At 36.5% G+C, this 17,767-nt stretch overlaps 1 protein-coding gene across 4 annotated transcripts in view; it reads left to right on the plus strand.

Annotated features, from left to right (window-relative positions):
- LOC128207961 (ESF1 homolog) overlaps positions 1 to 17,767 on the plus strand; it is a 62,013-nt gene that overhangs the window by 37,547 nt on the left and 6,699 nt on the right. For 3 of the 4 annotated variants that reach the window (XM_052911184.1, XM_052911186.1, XM_052911185.1), the window contains exons 5-13: positions 841 to 970; positions 7,847 to 8,006; positions 8,297 to 8,411; positions 10,619 to 10,751; positions 12,185 to 12,346; positions 13,938 to 14,131; positions 14,585 to 14,699; positions 16,480 to 16,532; positions 16,960 to 17,130. In XM_052911184.1, coding sequence (XP_052767144.1) covers positions 841 to 970; positions 7,847 to 8,006; positions 8,297 to 8,411; positions 10,619 to 10,751; positions 12,185 to 12,346; positions 13,938 to 14,131; positions 14,585 to 14,699; positions 16,480 to 16,532; positions 16,960 to 17,130 — 1,233 coding nt within the window. The remainder of the gene's footprint in view (positions 1 to 840; positions 971 to 7,846; positions 8,007 to 8,296; positions 8,412 to 10,618; positions 10,752 to 12,184; positions 12,347 to 13,937; positions 14,132 to 14,584; positions 14,700 to 16,479; positions 16,533 to 16,959; positions 17,131 to 17,767) is intronic. The other variant, XM_052911187.1, reaches the window with a different exon arrangement.

Here is a 17,767-nt window from a genome sequence, read left to right on the forward strand (position 1 = left end):
TAAATATTAAGTTTGGTCTTAACACTTTTTCTGGCAAAAGACATGCATTCAAGCAAATCTGACAGTGAGTGGTGACTGAATACCCATGTATCATAAAACAAACTCTAAAACTTGGAAAGCTGTTTTAGTCATGTATTCATGCCGTGTTCAATTTAATTTAAAAATACTTTCGTGCATTAACTGTTATTTTTTTACATAGATGCATTAATTAAAGTCCATTGATGAATGTTCATAAAATGTTTTCACTAATAGACATTTAATAAGTTAATTATAAAAAACTATTTTGAAAACTATTTCTCCGCAGGTCAAAAATAGAATTGACAGCTACGTCATCAGCTGTCAAAACTTTGCATCAGAGGCCTCCCAATGTTAGCTGCGTTAAAAATGCTCTATTCCAAAAAGGGTGTATTTTGAAAAATAAATAAAAATACCAATAGAACCTCAAAAATAAGCATAAACAAAACAGATCATTCGTTGATTACTAACAGCACCCAATTACTTGGACCAACTCACATAAACAACCTCCGACATAAGACCAGGTGTAGCTAGACTCCCATATTCGCATAATGTTAATTGTGAATTTTATTTTCATTATTGCAAAAAATTATATGTTTGGCAATTGGGGATCGGCCCCAAATTTCTCAGATATGGCCCACTTTTTGGCCTATTGTAAGTTTAACAGTATTATTACTAGACAAATTCAAGCTTGGTTTGATTAACAATATTTATCATGTGTTTGCTGAACAGATCGGAAATCCAAACCAAGGGCACATGCCTATGGCAGTAATGGGGCTATCAGGGGTGTAAGAAAAGTTAACAAAACTCTGCTGTCTATTGTAGATCTACCCATCAGAGTTTGGTAAGGAGCGAATGTCGGAGGAAGAAAGACAGGGCCCGCGGGAACTCACTGAAGTCAAACTGGATGAACACGAAGGGGATGAGGCGGATGCTGATGCTGAGGATGAGGAAGGTACTGTTCCCACCTCAGTCATGATGGCTGAGTGGTTTGCATGTCAATCAGCTGCTCCTTGGATAGATCGTCTGGAGATTAGTACTGGTTGTCACACAGAAATTGTTAATGCTTGTTTAGCAGATTTTGAAACTAAATAATGTTATGTTCACACTATAAAATCTTATCAGATCTACTGTGATCTTGAATAAATTTTACCTTTTAATACTTGTATCTTTGCCCTATTTTGGATAGGAAGGTATTATAGTGTGACTAGATCATCTTCACCTTGCACCTCAGTTATTCCTATGATCAATTTAATAGAAAATTCAGTGAGTTGACTTTTCATGCACTCATAATTCAGGGTCTAGAATTGAGCTCCAGGCAGCCATTATTTCCCTCTGCTGTACAGTAATCACTGCCATTACCCAAATCATGTAATGAGTATCAAAATCATGTGATGAAGTATATATGAAAATAATAAAATTCTTCCATTTGAAGTAAAGTTTCATTTTTAAACTATGAAAACAATGTGTCTTAAAGGAACTTTAATAAAATATTGCATTATGTGTGTGTTAATATTTAGCTGAAATCTAATTGTCTGAGGGCAGATAATTTATTTCATGCTCTGATGGTTTATTGAAAAATAATGCCCGATCATATCGTCTTTAACATTAAAACAGTGAAATTATTGCATTACACTTTCATGTCCGCTCTAACTTAAGCATTTCTTATCAAATCTTTACAAACTTGGTCACAATGTTTATTGGCATAGAATTTGACTGAGTTTGATCAACCTCCTGATCGCTTTATGAACTCTATAGAGTTATGGCCCTTGAATTATTTGACCAGATTCACTTTGTCCACTTTCTAATTGGAGCATTCTTTATCCAATTCTTACCAAACTTTGTTACAATGTTACTGGTTAGCGACCCCTTTTCGGCCGGAAATGGAGGTTTTTCCTATGTTACTTTTGACACAAGATAGCTATTATGATAAAACTTTACACTCAGATAGGTTGGCTCTTCCCACAAAAACTGTGTAATTTGTTTTTGAAAATAGCTAGGGATTCCGAATATTCCCACGTGCAAAGTACCCCTATAATTTCGCTAAAATAAGCACCCTACTGTACCAATTATTCGCCCACCCCATTAATTCGCTATTCTTACGATGTTTTTCATATATTTCTCTCTAAACTATATCTTCAAACATTTTTATTTTATTTGACCAGTCTAGCCACCGTTTAAAACGACAATTGATCAATAAATATATAACATGTTTACTATTACATGCTGTTAATGTATGTGTAAAATGATACAACACCTACTCGGTAATTCTTCTTTTAGCAGAAAATTTAAGAAGCTGCTGGGATTCCTTCTTAAAACATGACCTTACATAATGTATGCATATTAATAGACTTCCGAAGAGGGACAACGCTTGTCGGTACAACAATGTAATGATTAATTAAAATTTGAGTTGCTTCCCTTAGACGTAAAATTTGGCGATTACTTCACCGTTTTGAGGTTTTACCATTTGCCTTTTCGAAAATAGAACTTAAAAACAGCAATTCATGTTATTTGAATAATTTATCACCGGTTTTATACTTTATAATGACAAATCAATATTGTCGTCTGATAGTGCAAGGTATAAGGAAAATTAAATAATCATTACAGGGTCTCATGCAAGTGAGCGCGCGGGTGATGACGTCATCCCCCCGTGCAACTAACAAGGTTAGAAGTGTAAACAATGTTTATTTAGGTCAAATTCCACATATTATTTACATTTGAACGCAGAAAACAGCTGATATCTGTTAAAAAATATGCCGCAATAAAACGCCATACTAATTTGTGTAAAATATTTCATTTTGACTGGTTTAAACTGGGTGGGCGAAAAAGTGGTACGGGCGAATAATAGGTCGCTAACCAGTATGGGTATAATGTCTCAACTGAGTTTTATCAACAGCCAGATGACACTATAAGTTCTGGAGTTATGGCCCTTAAATTGTCAGAATTGTACCGAATTCACTTTGTTTGCTCTCAAATTGAAGCATATATCTTATCAAATCCTTACCAAACTTGGTAACCATGTATATGGGCATAATATCTCCAGCCAATTAACATTATTATACCTCTGCTTCACAAAGTTAAGTGGGAACTCTATAGGAATTATGCGGATCGGTCCATCCCATCTGTGGTCCTTAACTGTTGCGTTCATAACATTGTCATGAAAGGATTTCGAAATAATATGGCAGATTTGACAATCATAAGAGGACAACATGACACAATTTCCCTAGCTTCAACTGTGTCAGTTAGCTATGTAAGCCTTACAAATGATAATGGTTCGTGTCCAGTCCATAACTTTGTCATTCAGGTTGGGATTGGGAAATGATTTCACTTAAGTTAAGATGATGGCCAGACCCAGGTCCCAAGCTTAAACGTCAAGGTGGTGCCTCTGGACATTGGCAATTTTTCGATATAAGTCTAACATCACATAACATTCATTAAAGTGGACAGTATGTTACTGGGTCCATATTATATCAATCATAGACTGAAATACATAAATCAATTTATTAGGTAATATTTTGTTTCATTATAAATTGCTAGTTTGAGTAGTGTGCCCTTAAACATCAGTTCAACACTTTGGCTACATTGAAGATTTTAAATTGATCTTGTGAAAAAAATAATCCTTCATACAATCTTTAAACATGTATTATAATTTTATTTATAACATAACTTACGGCGCAGGAGTGATATAACTAGTTGAATAACTATGCAAATTAGGTAACCGCATCACAGAAAAATGTTTTCATATTCCCTGTCAAAAAACAAAAACTAACATCAGAAAAGATGTCGATGTCAACAAACTCAGCTTCACTATGAAACAAACGGTGAAGAACGCTGGGATTAATCCAAACAAATGACTCCCTGATCACAGCGACAGAAAATAACCTCGTCCAGAAATTGAATGACAACAATGTTCCTGCGAACCAGTTTATGCAAATATCAAGACTCAAGAACATTGCATCTATAAACAACAATAGCCACGTAAATCCACTGTAATTGAGTTATGTTATAAATAGAATCTCAAATGAGTAATTATTTTGTATCAAATTTATAAACTCTTCATTTAAAAACGATAAAAACTCGGCAAAACCTCGTTTTTATCGTTTTAAAATGAACTTGTTTAATAAATTTGATACATAAAAAACACTCATTTGAGATCCTCTATATACTACTCAGCCCAGCTTCCCTTTCCGAGTTGGCGTCCACTTTAAGTTTTAGGGCAAGTTGGCCTTTTCACTTATAACTCCAATATCCATCATTCAATTCACTACATAGTTCACAAAGTTGTTCAGGATCTTCATGCAATTAGGTTTCATTACTCCATATTATCCTAAATACAAATTATGGCCTTGATTATCCCCCGCCGAATCAAAGATTTCAGGAGGGGGATATTGTTTTGGCGTTATCCGTCCGTCATTCCGTCCTTCCGTCCGTCCGTCCGGTAACATATCTTGGTAGGCATTAATCAGAAAATGTTCAAACTTGGTCAGACTGTTCCCCTTGATCATATCTCGACCTATTTTAAAAGTGGGTCACATGGGATCAAAAACTAGGTCACTAGGTCAAACCATAGAAAAATCTTTGGAACAGACTAGAGGCATTATACATGGTCAAATATTCATGAAACTTTATCAAAATGTTTTCCTTGATGAATTCTTGGTTGTAAATAAAACTGGGTCACATATGATCGAAAATTAGGTCACTAGGTCAAATTTTAGAAAAATCTTGTCCTGAACCATATCATGGTAATGTTTGGTCAATTTATGTACAAAATTGGTCATGATGTACCCCTTGAAGAAATATGGACTACTTATAAAGTGGGTCACATGGGGTCAAAAACTAGGTCAGTAGGTCAAATCTTAGAAAAATCTTTGGAACATACTAGAGGCATTATACATGGTCAAATATTCAAGAAACTTAATCAGAATGTTTTCCTTGATGAACTCTTGGTCGTAAATAAAACTGGGTCACATATGATAAAAATTGAGGTCACTAGGTCAAATCTTGGAAAAATATTGTCCAGAACCATATCATGGTAATGATTGGTCAAGTTATTTTCAAAATTGGTCATGATGTAAACCTTGATGAAATATGGACCACTTAAAAAGTGGGTCACATGGGGTCAAAAACTAGGTCAGTAGGTCAAATCTTAGAAAAATCTTTGGAACATACTTGAGGCATTATACTTGGTCAAATATTTATAAAACGTAATCAGAATGTTTTCCTTGATGAAATCTTGGACTTACTTAAAACTGGTTCACATATGATTGAAAGTTAGGTCACAAGGTCAAATCTTAGAATTTGTTTTGTCCGGAATGGAAATGATTGGTCGGATTATGTTCAAACTTGGTCATGATTTACCCCTTGATGATATATGGACCGCTTGTAAAAGTGGGGCATATGGGGTCAAAAATTAGGTCACTAGGTCAAATTTTAGACAAATCTTTGAAACACATTAGAGGCAATATGTATGGTCTTATATTCATGAAACTTGATCAGACTGTTTTCCTTGACAAACTCTTGGACATGTTTTAAACTGGGTCACATGTGATTAGAAATTAGGTCACTAGGTCAAATCTTTCAAAAATCGTGTCCAAAACTATTTTATGGTGATGATTGGTCTGATTAAGTTAAAACATGGTTGGAATGTTCTCTTAGGTTGAATTTCGACTGCGTTTTAAAAGTGGGTTAATGGGTCAAAAACTAGGTCACTAGGTCATATCGTACAGAAATCTTTGGAACACTCTAGAGGCAATACATCTGCTTTATTTTCCATGAAACTTAATCAGAATGCCTCGATGAAATCTTGGAATAGTTTGTAACTAGTAGGTCATGTGGGGTCAAAAATGAGGTCACTGAGTCAAATCTTAAAAAAACCTTGTGCACACTCTTGAGGCTATATTTTTTGCATATATTTGGACCAATCTTCATGAAACTTGATCAGAATGTTTGCCTTGATGAAATCTTAGATTAGTTTGGAACTGGGTAGCATGGAGTCATAAACTAGGTTTCTTGGTCAATTCTTAATGTTATATATATACAATTTTTTTTTTAAATTTCAAACAGTTGCAATCAAACTCAATGTCATATATATATATATATATATATTTTTCATCAACAATTGATTTTCATTCCTTGACTTAGCCCAATCAGGCGGGGGATATCAATTCAATGAATTTGCTTGTTGACTTAGGAACTTAGATGAAGGTTTAAGGGCACATTGTGTCTGATTAAAGTTTAAGGGGAAGTTGAGATTTTCACTTATAACATCTATACCCTTAATTCAATTGACTTAATACTTCCCAGAATTGCTAACGGCCATCATACAATTATGTGACATAACTCCAAACTATCCTCAATACATATTATGGCCCTTTATCAACTTTTTTTTTTACATATTTTTTGGACAGGCACTTATTAAATCATTATTGCATTCATTTCTAAGACAAGGCAGTGTAAAGTCAAGCATGCTGTCCTACGACAACTCTTGACAGCTCTTGTTAACCAGGTTTTCCAAAGAAAAACCTAGGTTAATAGACTTGAGTGTATCTGCGTGCGGGCAGGTGTCATCAACAATTTGTGTTTGGGTGGTAACTTCACCACGCATCAAAAGTTCTCTATGACAACGTGTCGCGTACAAGACCAAGGTCTGTACATCAAAGGTCATACCTAAAGGTTATTTGTCAAAATACCTTATAATTTTTATTTCGGTCCAGGCTGTTACTTTGTCATGCATTAGGGGATTTAAAATGGCATGGCACAAACTGTCAGCATGAATAGACAATGTGTCCCATGCAAGACCCATGTCTGTAGGTCAAAGGTCAAATTTGCACTTAAGGGTCATTTGTCAAAAATTATTGTATTTTGGCCTGACCTGGCTGTAACTCGGCCATGCTTTAGATTTTTTTTTAATTTGGCAAAAGTTTACCATGACTAGACAATGTGTTGCCAGCAAGGGCCATTATCTGTAGGTCAAAGATCAAGGTCACATCTTTAGGAACATTGGTAAAAAATCCTTGTGTGTCGGAGCTGTAACTTGGCCATGATTTGGGTGATTTTTTTTGTGACTTGGCACAAACGTTTGCCATGGTAACACTCATGTCTGTAGGTTTAAGGACAAGGTCACACAAAAAGGTCGTGGCTAAAAAGTCCTGGTATCTTTTCATGTCAAGACTTGCTTGATAACTCATCTGGGGAATTAAAAATAATTTGGGGCACATTTTCACAATGACAAGACTGTGTCACCAGCAACACTCTGTGGGTTAAAGGTCACACCTAAGGGTCTTACTGGGTGCTCTTGTAAACCTATTACAGTATAATCATCACTTCTGTGGTAGATGTAGTTATCTCCAAAGTTATGGTCTTAAATTGTCTTGAAAAGATTACAAAATTTACTTTGACAGCTGTCTAACTGAAGAATTTGTTATCCAATCTTAACTACACTAGTACACTAGGTAACAATTTTTAAAGGCATAATATCTTGAACATGTTTGATAAACAGCCAGATCACACTTATTCAATAGTGAAATATATTGCTCTAGTTACATCAGTCCTACTCAAAATTATTTATGATAATAACTTTTAAAAACTTCCATTCCAACACTCGGGGGTTCCAAGCTGGCAACATATTCAAAATACAGAATCTAGTTAAAGAATTGCAAGCATGAAATGAAATGAAAACTTAATTGGGTCAGTATAAGATTGCAGTATATTTTATGTGAATGCCAAAAGTTAATATTTCAGTTTTGACGTTTAACTTTGGCTGCTCACTTGGTGAATTATACTGGGAGAAACAATTATCCTCCAATAAGATATATTTCATAATGGTCTCCAGGCACAGGGTACCACATGGAGAAGCTCCGTGAGTACCAGCTGAAGCGATTGCGGTACTTCTATGCTGTGGTAGAGTGTGATAGCATGAACACGTCTGACCACATCTACAAGGAGTGTGACAAAATGGAATACGAGACATCCTCAACTAAACTTGACCTCAGGTAGATATTGAAATGGAAGAATCCAAAAAACTCAAATACATGTATTCATCCAGTTCTTTTTTTTTTTTAATCATGTCAACTATTGGAATGCCAGAATACATGTAGCTGTTTCCTTATTCACATGATTGTAAACTATAGAGCATGAAAAGGGTCTAGTAGTATAGGTCAAGAGGTTATGGGTTTGAGCCCAATTTTCTACCTGGGAAGCAAGACGCTAGCATGATTCACATAAGCTTATAGCTGTCTGATCAAGCATTAATAAATAAGAAGTCTTCTTTTTAATTGTGCAGGTTTATCCCGGATGACATGGTATTTGCTGAAGATGAAGTGACTTCATCCTGTATGGATGCTCCAGCAGGGTACAAACCACAGTTCTTCCTCAACACTGCTCTCTCTCAATCAAAGGTACTCAAATTCAAGCATTCTATTCCTAAGAAAATAATTGTGTTTTGTTTTTAACTGAATATGTTTTAAGAATGTTTTACATGTTCATTTCATGTAATTATTCTACAGGGTAGTTAATAGGGAATAAAATGATGAATAGTTAACCGAATAGTAGGAATGTTAGTTTTAAGTTCGACTATTAGAAAAAAAATCGAATGCTATATTACCCTAGCAGCAGCCGCAATGTCTGCGTTGGCATCACGCATTGGTTAAGGATTTGCATGTTAGCACCTTTAAGTCATTATATCAGCAAATACATCATGTATTGCATTGAAACTTAAGATATGTTTTCCCAACTATCCAACCTACTTAATTAATGAAGTTTGATAACTTTACTTTGAATATTATACAAAATATGGCCCTTTAATATTCGACTTAGAAATTCTGGTTAAGGTTTTACATATAAGAGCACATAGGTTAATATCTCAGCAACTACTTGATGTATTGCATTGAGACTTTAATTAACACTACTCAACCACCCGACCTACCTGATTAATCCAGTAAGATGAATCTATTCTGCATTTATTGCAAATTAATCTGTCTGTTAATCCTGGGACATCAAGACAAGTCTACTCTTCTCCATTACTCCATGTTTTTGAGTTATTGACTTCAAACTTCTTAACACATATTGACTGTGTTGAGGAGAAGTTGCTGTGCAAAAAAAAATATCAACTGATTTTGTGTATGGTATTTTAAGAGTTATTGCCCTTTGATTATTTTTAACCAGGTTTAACCAGGTTTTCACATAGTGAAACCGGGTTATTAGAATGAAAAACATCGTTGTACGGGCGGGCAGGCCTAACCAAACAATTTTTTTTTTAGGCCTAAGGGTTGACATTTCTTGACCAAACTTGGAAGAATTTATGGATACCTTTCATGGGATTGCGTTTGGGGTCCCTAGGGTCAAGGTCAAGGTCACTGTTACTAAAAATAGAAAAATGGTTGAAACTGAATAACTTTAGTTAGGCTTGATATATTTTTACCAAACTTGGTCTATATGAAGAGTTTGTGGATACCTTTCATGGGATTGCGTTTTGGGTCCCTAGGGTCAAGGTCAAGGTCACTGTTAGTAATAGTAGAAAATTGGTTGAAACTGAATAACTTTAGTCAGGGTTGACATATCTTGACCAAACTTGGTCTATAGGAAGAGTTTATGGATACCTTTCATGTGATTGTGTTTTGGGTCCCTAGGGTCAAGGTCACTGTTACAAAAAATAGAAAAACAGACACAGGCTGAAGTTTTTTTGTCAATCATTGAAAACCTGGTTTCGTCCCATTGCAGCGTTTCTTGTTATACTTTTTTTTTACCATAACTTTATATTACTTTGAGGTATTGACTTCAACTGAACAAAGGAAACATTGAGACCACTAACTTAATTGATGCCTTCTCACCGACGTCTGGCATTGAAGGAGCATACATCCCTCCAAGTGATACTTATTACAAGATGGTGGTGTTTTTGGGATATTAATCACATCCAGTGATATCTCTAGTTAGCTTTAGAAATTCTTATTAAGCTTTTGCGTGTAACCATATTGGAGTCAATAGCTCAGCAAATATTCAAATAATCAAAGAAACTTTATACAATTAAGAATGATAACTCGAAGTATTACCCCTTATTGTAAGAAACCTGGTTAAGGTTTTGTATGTAAGCACACATAAGTCAGTATTTCAGCAACAACTTTATGTTTTGCATTGATACTTTATACAACGGTTCTCAATCATCCATCATACTTAATCAAATAAGATAACTCTATTTTCGATGTAATGCAAATTATGGCCGTTTATTATATGACAGAAATTCTGGTTAAGGTTTTGCTTGTTATCTAATTTTACAGTGATCCATGCATGTTTCACCAAAACTTTAAAATCCTTAAACTTGAAAGTGGCAGAATAGTTGAGCGCGGTGTCTCTGTGACAGCTCTTGATAATTTGTTTGTTTCAAATAAGTATCATAGCCTTGGTGTTGTGGTCCTCATTGTCATTGAAACATTTAAACTTTGGATGTAAATAAATAAGAAGTTCACATATATATTTATATTCTCATGATACAAATCACATATGTTACCACATGTGTATCAAGAGCCATGACTATGGCTTTAATAGCTGTTGAGTTATGGCCGTTGATTGACTATGATGGTCTTGTTAAATATCCCTCTTAATCTTCAAGGTTGACCTGACATGGGATGAGACAGACCGTGATCGCATAGCCATGACAATCAAGCAGTTTTCTGGCACTGGGGAGGAAATTCCAGATGATGATCTGCAGGCGTACCTAGCCTCCAGCTCTGACGAGGATGCAGGTTGGCGATTTGCTTTTAATTTTGAACTTAAATTGATTTGCTTTTTTGTCATTTCATTGCTCTAGCCTTCTTTTTTTGCGGGAAAAGTAATTGAGTAATATGATATTGAGATGAATGAAAATTGGTGTCATGAGAGATATCTCAAAATTTACTCTGTCTTTTTCAGGATTTTTATTAATTCCAGGATGTGAATACAGTTCAATTGATATGCTTTTGTGCCATTTCATTGCTCTAGCTTTCTATTTTGCGAGAGGAAATCAAATTTCATGTCAAAGAGTTAACTTAAAAATTTGGGGAAAACTCAATGATTACAAATAAACTTGATGACATCAAAAGACCAAATGAGAGTGTCTGATGATAATTTTTGTCTATTTAAAATGATGAAAATGACTCAATTCGAACATATAATTCAAACCAGGGCATTTAAAAGGTTGAAACCTCAATCAAAGGTCGGACACTAATAATATGGACATACAGAATTATTTTCAAAAATAATTTATTTTGCTTATCTTATTTTCGTACACCCAAAGGTTCATTCATATTTGTAGTGAATTCATTCATTTCAGCCAAGATTTGAAGGTTCTCAGACAACGATTATTAATTAATTGTTTTTCTAATTGTATGGTATTTTCTAACCAACCTAGATGCAAACGTGGTAAACATGGTAGTTGGTCAACCAGCCTGGAGTAAAATGGGATCATATGGTATTCTAATGACACTGCCACGCGCCTTTAATCTCATCACCCCTCGTGCTCTGAAGTGTACCGTTTGATCTGCAGCTGACACATACGACACATTTAAATACATCTGTTCATAAGTTAAACTGTCACAGGTGTTTGTTTGGATTGTAGTTGATGGGAATAACCATTGATAATTGCGGATAAATTAATGGAAAGATTAATGAAATGTGTATTGAATCCTGCCATTAAGCGTGTATATGCACAATGAATGATCAAAAGAAAAAAGTAGGTTTTATTCTGGACATGGAAAACATAACCCAGCAAACTCTATCCAAATTATTTGCATTACATGGTCAGCAAAATGTGTCTTTTGTGTTCTACCATGTGTTTGGACTGATTACAAGCGTCTGCCATTTAGAAGATATTGAATGTTCATTGTAGTGAAACAAAGCAGCTGGTCACGTTAATCTGATGGTTATGATCTTTGGCACTTTTAATGGGGTGTGTGAATGACAAACTAGGTTTGTGTATTAAAATTCTTACAGACTTAGCTGTTTTGGATCGAAAAAAATAAATAAATTCAGACCAGTTTTTAACCATTTTCTGTTCTTGACATCGGTCCGGCGTGCTCCAAATTGGTTCAGACCAGCAAATTGCCAGTTTTTAGAAGCCCTGATTCAAGCCTTTATTGTGGCAATCATGAAATGATTTAGTTAGTCCTTTTAAGCTAAATTTTATTTTTATATCATACAGCGGAGTATGAGTCCAGCATTGTCGAAGGTTCAGAGAGTAACAGTGAGGACGAGGGTGAGGAAAAACTGATTAACAAGTACCGGGCCCTGCTGCAGGGGCCAGAAAACAGACCGGGGGACAAGTCACAGGAGGACGTACAAATGGAGATCACCTGGGAACCAGGTTAGCAGTTATTGTTCTTACACATGTACTATGAAAGAAACATACAACCTGTCAAGTAGTGTGTGTTAGCGCCTACTACAGGGCCTGGTGGCAAAAAAAAAACTAGGGGGCAAGTCACAGGAAAATGTACAGATGGAGATCTTCTGCTTGGAACCTGGTAAGTGGCCATTGTTTGTTGTTTGTAAACATTTACAAGGAGTGCTGAAGGGGGTGAAGAGAGAGAGACAGATCCTGGGTAATTTTAAAGGTGGCTGAAAACAAGGCATGCATATTAAAGGAGGATGTACATTTGAAGATCACCTGGTTTGTGAACATTGTTTATTGTTTCCAGTGAGGGTAAGGTAGAAAACTGGCTGGGCAAGTCACAGTTGGATGTACAAATGGAGATCACTTTGAAACATTGTTTAATAGTGTTAATGGGAAGGAATACATTTACTGTGTCATACTGAAAACTTCAAAAGAATTGAACATTGCAAAAGTAGAACTTAATCCTTTTTTTGGGGTCACTAGGTCAAAGGTCAAGGTCACCGTGACCTTGAGGTGAAGAAACAGTTTCCGCTCAATAACTAAAGATCCTTTGGGTCCAGGAACTTCATACTTGGTATGCTAGTTGTTCATGACTAGTAGATGACCCCTATTGATTTTGAGATCAAAAGGTCAAAGGTCAAGGTTACCTTCAGGTAAAAAACGATATGTTGGCAGTGACCTTAAGCTTAAAAATGGTTTCTGCTCAATAACAAAAGAACGCTTGTACCAAGGAACATCATACTTGGTATGCTAGTTGGTCATGACTAGTAGATGACTCCTATTGATTTTGAGATCAGTAGATCAAAGGTCAAGGTCACCGTGACCTTGAGCTGAAAAATGGTTTCAGATCAATAATTGAATAACGTTTGCGCCAAGGAACTTCATACAATGCAAACTTCATTTACATTTTCCTAGATAAATCAACAACATTTTTTTCTCTTCTCTATTTAATACGGGTGAATAAACCAAACTTCACTGTTGGTTCGTCTCCAGTCCAAAATTACAAATTTCATGTCCATCATTTATTTTTTCTCAGCTGCGATCACACAATATGGGAGACAAGCGCTTTTTCAAAAAAAGCAATCTCTAGTTTTTTCTAGGTATTGTCATAGCATTGGTGTCAACTTCAGCATCCTCTTTCGAAACTATAAAATGGCCATAACTAAAAAAGATTCATATTAAGATTGATACACGTTTTTTTTCAAATGATAATGCGCACATGTGTCACAAGACCCAAAACCCAGGCTTTCATAATTATGGAGTTATGCCTCTTTTTGTTCGACTGAATAAAAATAAGTGTTGACATTTGCGCCATGTCGCCCTTGTTTGATTCTTCAAGATTTATGTATTGTCTTAAAAGTTTTTAGAACATGTCTGAGCATAGCCACAAAGAGCGTTTTAAAGAAACCAGCAAAATGGCTGTATTTAAAGGTGAGGAAAACTAATACATAGCTCATTTCCTGACAGGCCTGAATTCCTGGATCAGAGGAAAGAGTGGAAGAAGAATTAATTTGCAGAGTAGGAAAATTCTTTAATTTAACGATTTAATCTTATGGTCTTGCAGGCCTGAAGGAGACAACAGAGAGCCTTGTAAAGAAGAAAGTAAAGGCAAAGGATTCAACAGTCTGGGGCGAGTACCTTGATCAGAGGAAAGACAAGAAGAAGAACAAGATGGAGGAGAGGAAGCGGAAAAAACAGGGTGAAGAGGAGGAGGCATCAAAAAGTGGTGATGATGATTCAGCAGACGGGGAGGAGAAGGTAATGAGAGAGAAACCTTGGCTGGTACAGAGATGTAGAAGTTATGTAAGCTAATTGCTTTTTGGAAGAAAGTTATTCAAAAGTACTGCATAGCTGTCAGCAGTGGCAGTGTTGTTCTTCTCAAACTTAAATATTGGCAATAGTTTGAAAAACTTTGAAGATATTAATTCGTAAAACTTGACACTCGCACACATTTCCATAATGATCGACAATGTGCATAATTATATGTTTGTACCATAACTAGCTTAAACATTTGGTAAGTTAGAAAAATGGACGAGCATTGGTATCCACATGCGATGTACTTTTTTGTACAAGGATTGTTCAGGAAGGTTGTGGAATTTTAACATGAAAATAAAAAATGATGGAAATGTCTATAAACACACATTGTGTACTTAAATCAGATTAAAACTATCTCAACATTTGCGAAAAATGTATTATTTCTACTTTGTAAAGCAGAAAGAAGAGGGTGGTGCAGCATTTAGTGACGATGAGCTGCCTGGTGGTGCTGGTTTAAACTATCCTTTCTTCTCCAAGTTGAGAGAAGAAAAGGAGAAAACCTGTAAGAAAGGTAACAACGATAAGCAGGCTTTATGGACAGATTTTTGGAAATATAATTGTTTAAAATAAAAGTTTTGTGTAACTGATGAAAATGGCCACCCATACAATGTTAACAGCTAGGTTAAGCATTGTCAAGTGATAGAATCAGAGAAAATATCCACAAAAAGACCTCTCTGCATGTAGATTAGGGTGTACATGTCTATAAGGATAACCACTGTATTTGCACCCTTATTGGTAACAAAATTGCTAGAATTTTTGAATTGTGAATGAAATTTCCAGCAGCAACTTGTCCATGGTGAGAGTTCTGCATGAGCAGCATCTTGTCCATGGTGAGAGTTCTGCATGAGCAGCATCTTGTCCATGGTGAGAGATCTGCATGAGCAGCATCTTGTCCATGGTGAGAGTTCTGCATGAGCAGCAACTTGTCCATGGGGAGAGATCTGCATGAGCAGCATCTTGCCCATGGTGAGAGCTCTGCATGCGCAGCATCTTGCCCATGGTGAGAGCTCTGCATGAGCAGCAACTTGTCCATGGTGAGAGTTCTGCATGAGCAGCAACTTGGCCATGGTGAGAGCTCTGCATGAGCAGCAACTTGTCCATGGTGAGAGCTCTGCATGAGCAGCAACTTGTCCATGGTGAGAGTTCTGCATGAGCAGCAACTTGTCCATGGTGAGAGCTGTGCATGAGCAGCAACTTGTCCATGGTGAGAGCTCTGCATGAGCAGCAACTTGTCCATGGTGAGAGTTCTGCATGAGCAGCAACTTGTCCATGGTGAGAGTTCTGCATGAGCAGCAACTTGTCCATGGTGAGAGCTCTGCATGAGCAGCAACTTGTCCATGGTGAGAGCTCTGCATGAGCAGCAACTTGTCCATGGTGAGAGCTCTGCATGAGCAGCAACTTGTCCATGGTGAGAGCTCAGTTCTGCATGAGCAGCAACTTGTCCATGGTGAGAGTTCTGCATGAGCAGCAACTTGTCCATGGTGAGAGCTCTGCATGAGCAGCAACTTGTCCATGGTGAGAGCTCTGCATGAGCAGCAACTTGTCCATGGTGAGAGCTCTGCATGAGCAGCAACTTGTCCATGGTGAGAGCTCTGCATGAGCAGCAACTTGTCCATGGTGAGAGCTCTGCATGAGCAGCAACTTGTCCATGGTGAGAGCTCTGCATGAGCAGCAACTTGTCCATGGTGAGAGCTCTGCATGAGCAGCAACTTGTCCATGGTGAGAGCTCTGCATGAGCAGCAACTTGTCCATGGTGAGAGTTCTGCATGAGCAGCAACTTGTCCATGGTGAGAGCTCTGCATCAGCAGCAACTTGTCCATGGTGAGAGTTCTGCAGTTCTGCATGAGCAGTAACTTGTCCATGGTGAGAGTTCTGCATGAGTAGCAACTTGTCCATGGTGAGAGTTCTGCATGAGCAGTAACTTGTCCATGGTGAGAGTTCTGCATGAGCAGCATCTTGTCCATGGTAAGAGTTCTGCATGAGCAGCAACTTGTCCATGGTGAGAGCTCTGCATAAGCAGCAACTTGTCCATGGTGAGAGTTCTGCATGCAACTTGTCCATATTGAGAGTTCTGCATGATTTTAAAGAATTTAAGAATGAGTCCAATTTGACCCTTGGGATGCCTTTATGTTTCATGATAGTTGAGTTTTTTAAAGCGAAAATTATAATTTAACTCATTTAAGGAGTTTTAGTGGTATTGGCTTTTGACTTTATTTGGATGGATTTGATAATATAAAATCATATTTTGTGTAATATGTAGTTTAATATTACTTTCTTTGTGATTTTTTCAGACAAAAAGAAGAAAAAAGCTCTTAATAGGAAAGCAGATGACAGTAAGGAGAAGGTAAAACAAAATAATTAAATTGAGGTTTAATTTATTTTGGCAGAATTGTGAAGATCAGGGCAGAAGAAATTTGACATAGAAACAGAAATAGTCTATTTGGTAGGGATGTGCCATATTATAGATAAACCGATATATTATGATATGGAATAGAAATGATGTGTATCAGTATGTATATATAGGGGCATAGTGGCAGTATAGAATTATTGCAATTTAGCGAGTTCAATGAATGGATATTTTGACCTGTAAATGTAACAGAATGTAAAATCTGCTATGGTTTATCTGGTTAGGATTGAACACCAAACCTCTTCCTCTGCATGCAACCACTAGCATTGCACTATAACATTTAGTTCGATTGCGAGATAGTATTGGTGCCCCTATATAGGGTATATACGGTAACAATTAAAAAAACTATCCTATATTTCACCAGGCAGAATTGTCTCTCCTGATGCTTAATGAGGTGGAGGAGAGAAAGAAACATTTCAACTACGTGGATATGATTGAGGAGAATGCTGAGAGAAATGTGAAAAGGAGGGGCAAGAAAAAGAAGAGAGACAAGGCACAGAAAGCTAGCAGCAAACAGGTGGATGGGGAGTTTCAGGTATGAATTTATGCACCTTGCTGTACCAAGGCAGAAGGCACAATCATGCCATGTAGATGAACTTAATCTAGTTAGGTGTTCCTAGTGTTGTTTCACACATTAATTATAATCGATGATCGATCGATAAAATCAACTTTGACCAAGTGACTTTGTCATAATCCATTATTCATATGTCCGCTGTCTTTCCATGATTGAAGACTGTTTATGTTGCGTGTCTGTTCTTTCAAAACAGAAACTATAACCTAACTTTCCAAATTACTCCTTCCATTTAGATACTAACTAATTGCACATTTCATTGATCAGTGCTAGATGAATGAAAATAATATAACAGAAAAGTATAATAATGAAGCAAGAATGCCAAATTGGAAGTGCTTGCACATGCATGAAAATGTTTGAATATTAATTGATCATTGATTTGTTTTCAAACTCTTATAATTGATAGTAAAATTAGGTTTGCTTGGAGAAGGGAAGTTTGTCATATCCTGTGGGCCTGGGGTATGAGGTGTTTTAGATAAATATCAGGAGGAAAACCCCACGGAAGTCTTTATATTGTATGATGTTCTTACCTTTCTGTTAAAATTTGGCTGTCTTCCCATATACTTGCCTCCCACCCTTGCCCCCTAATAAGTGCATTATT

Source organism: Mya arenaria, chromosome 11 (genome assembly GCF_026914265.1).
Source record: "Mya arenaria isolate MELC-2E11 chromosome 11, ASM2691426v1".
NCBI classification, from domain to species: domain Eukaryota; kingdom Metazoa; phylum Mollusca; class Bivalvia; order Myida; family Myidae; genus Mya; species Mya arenaria.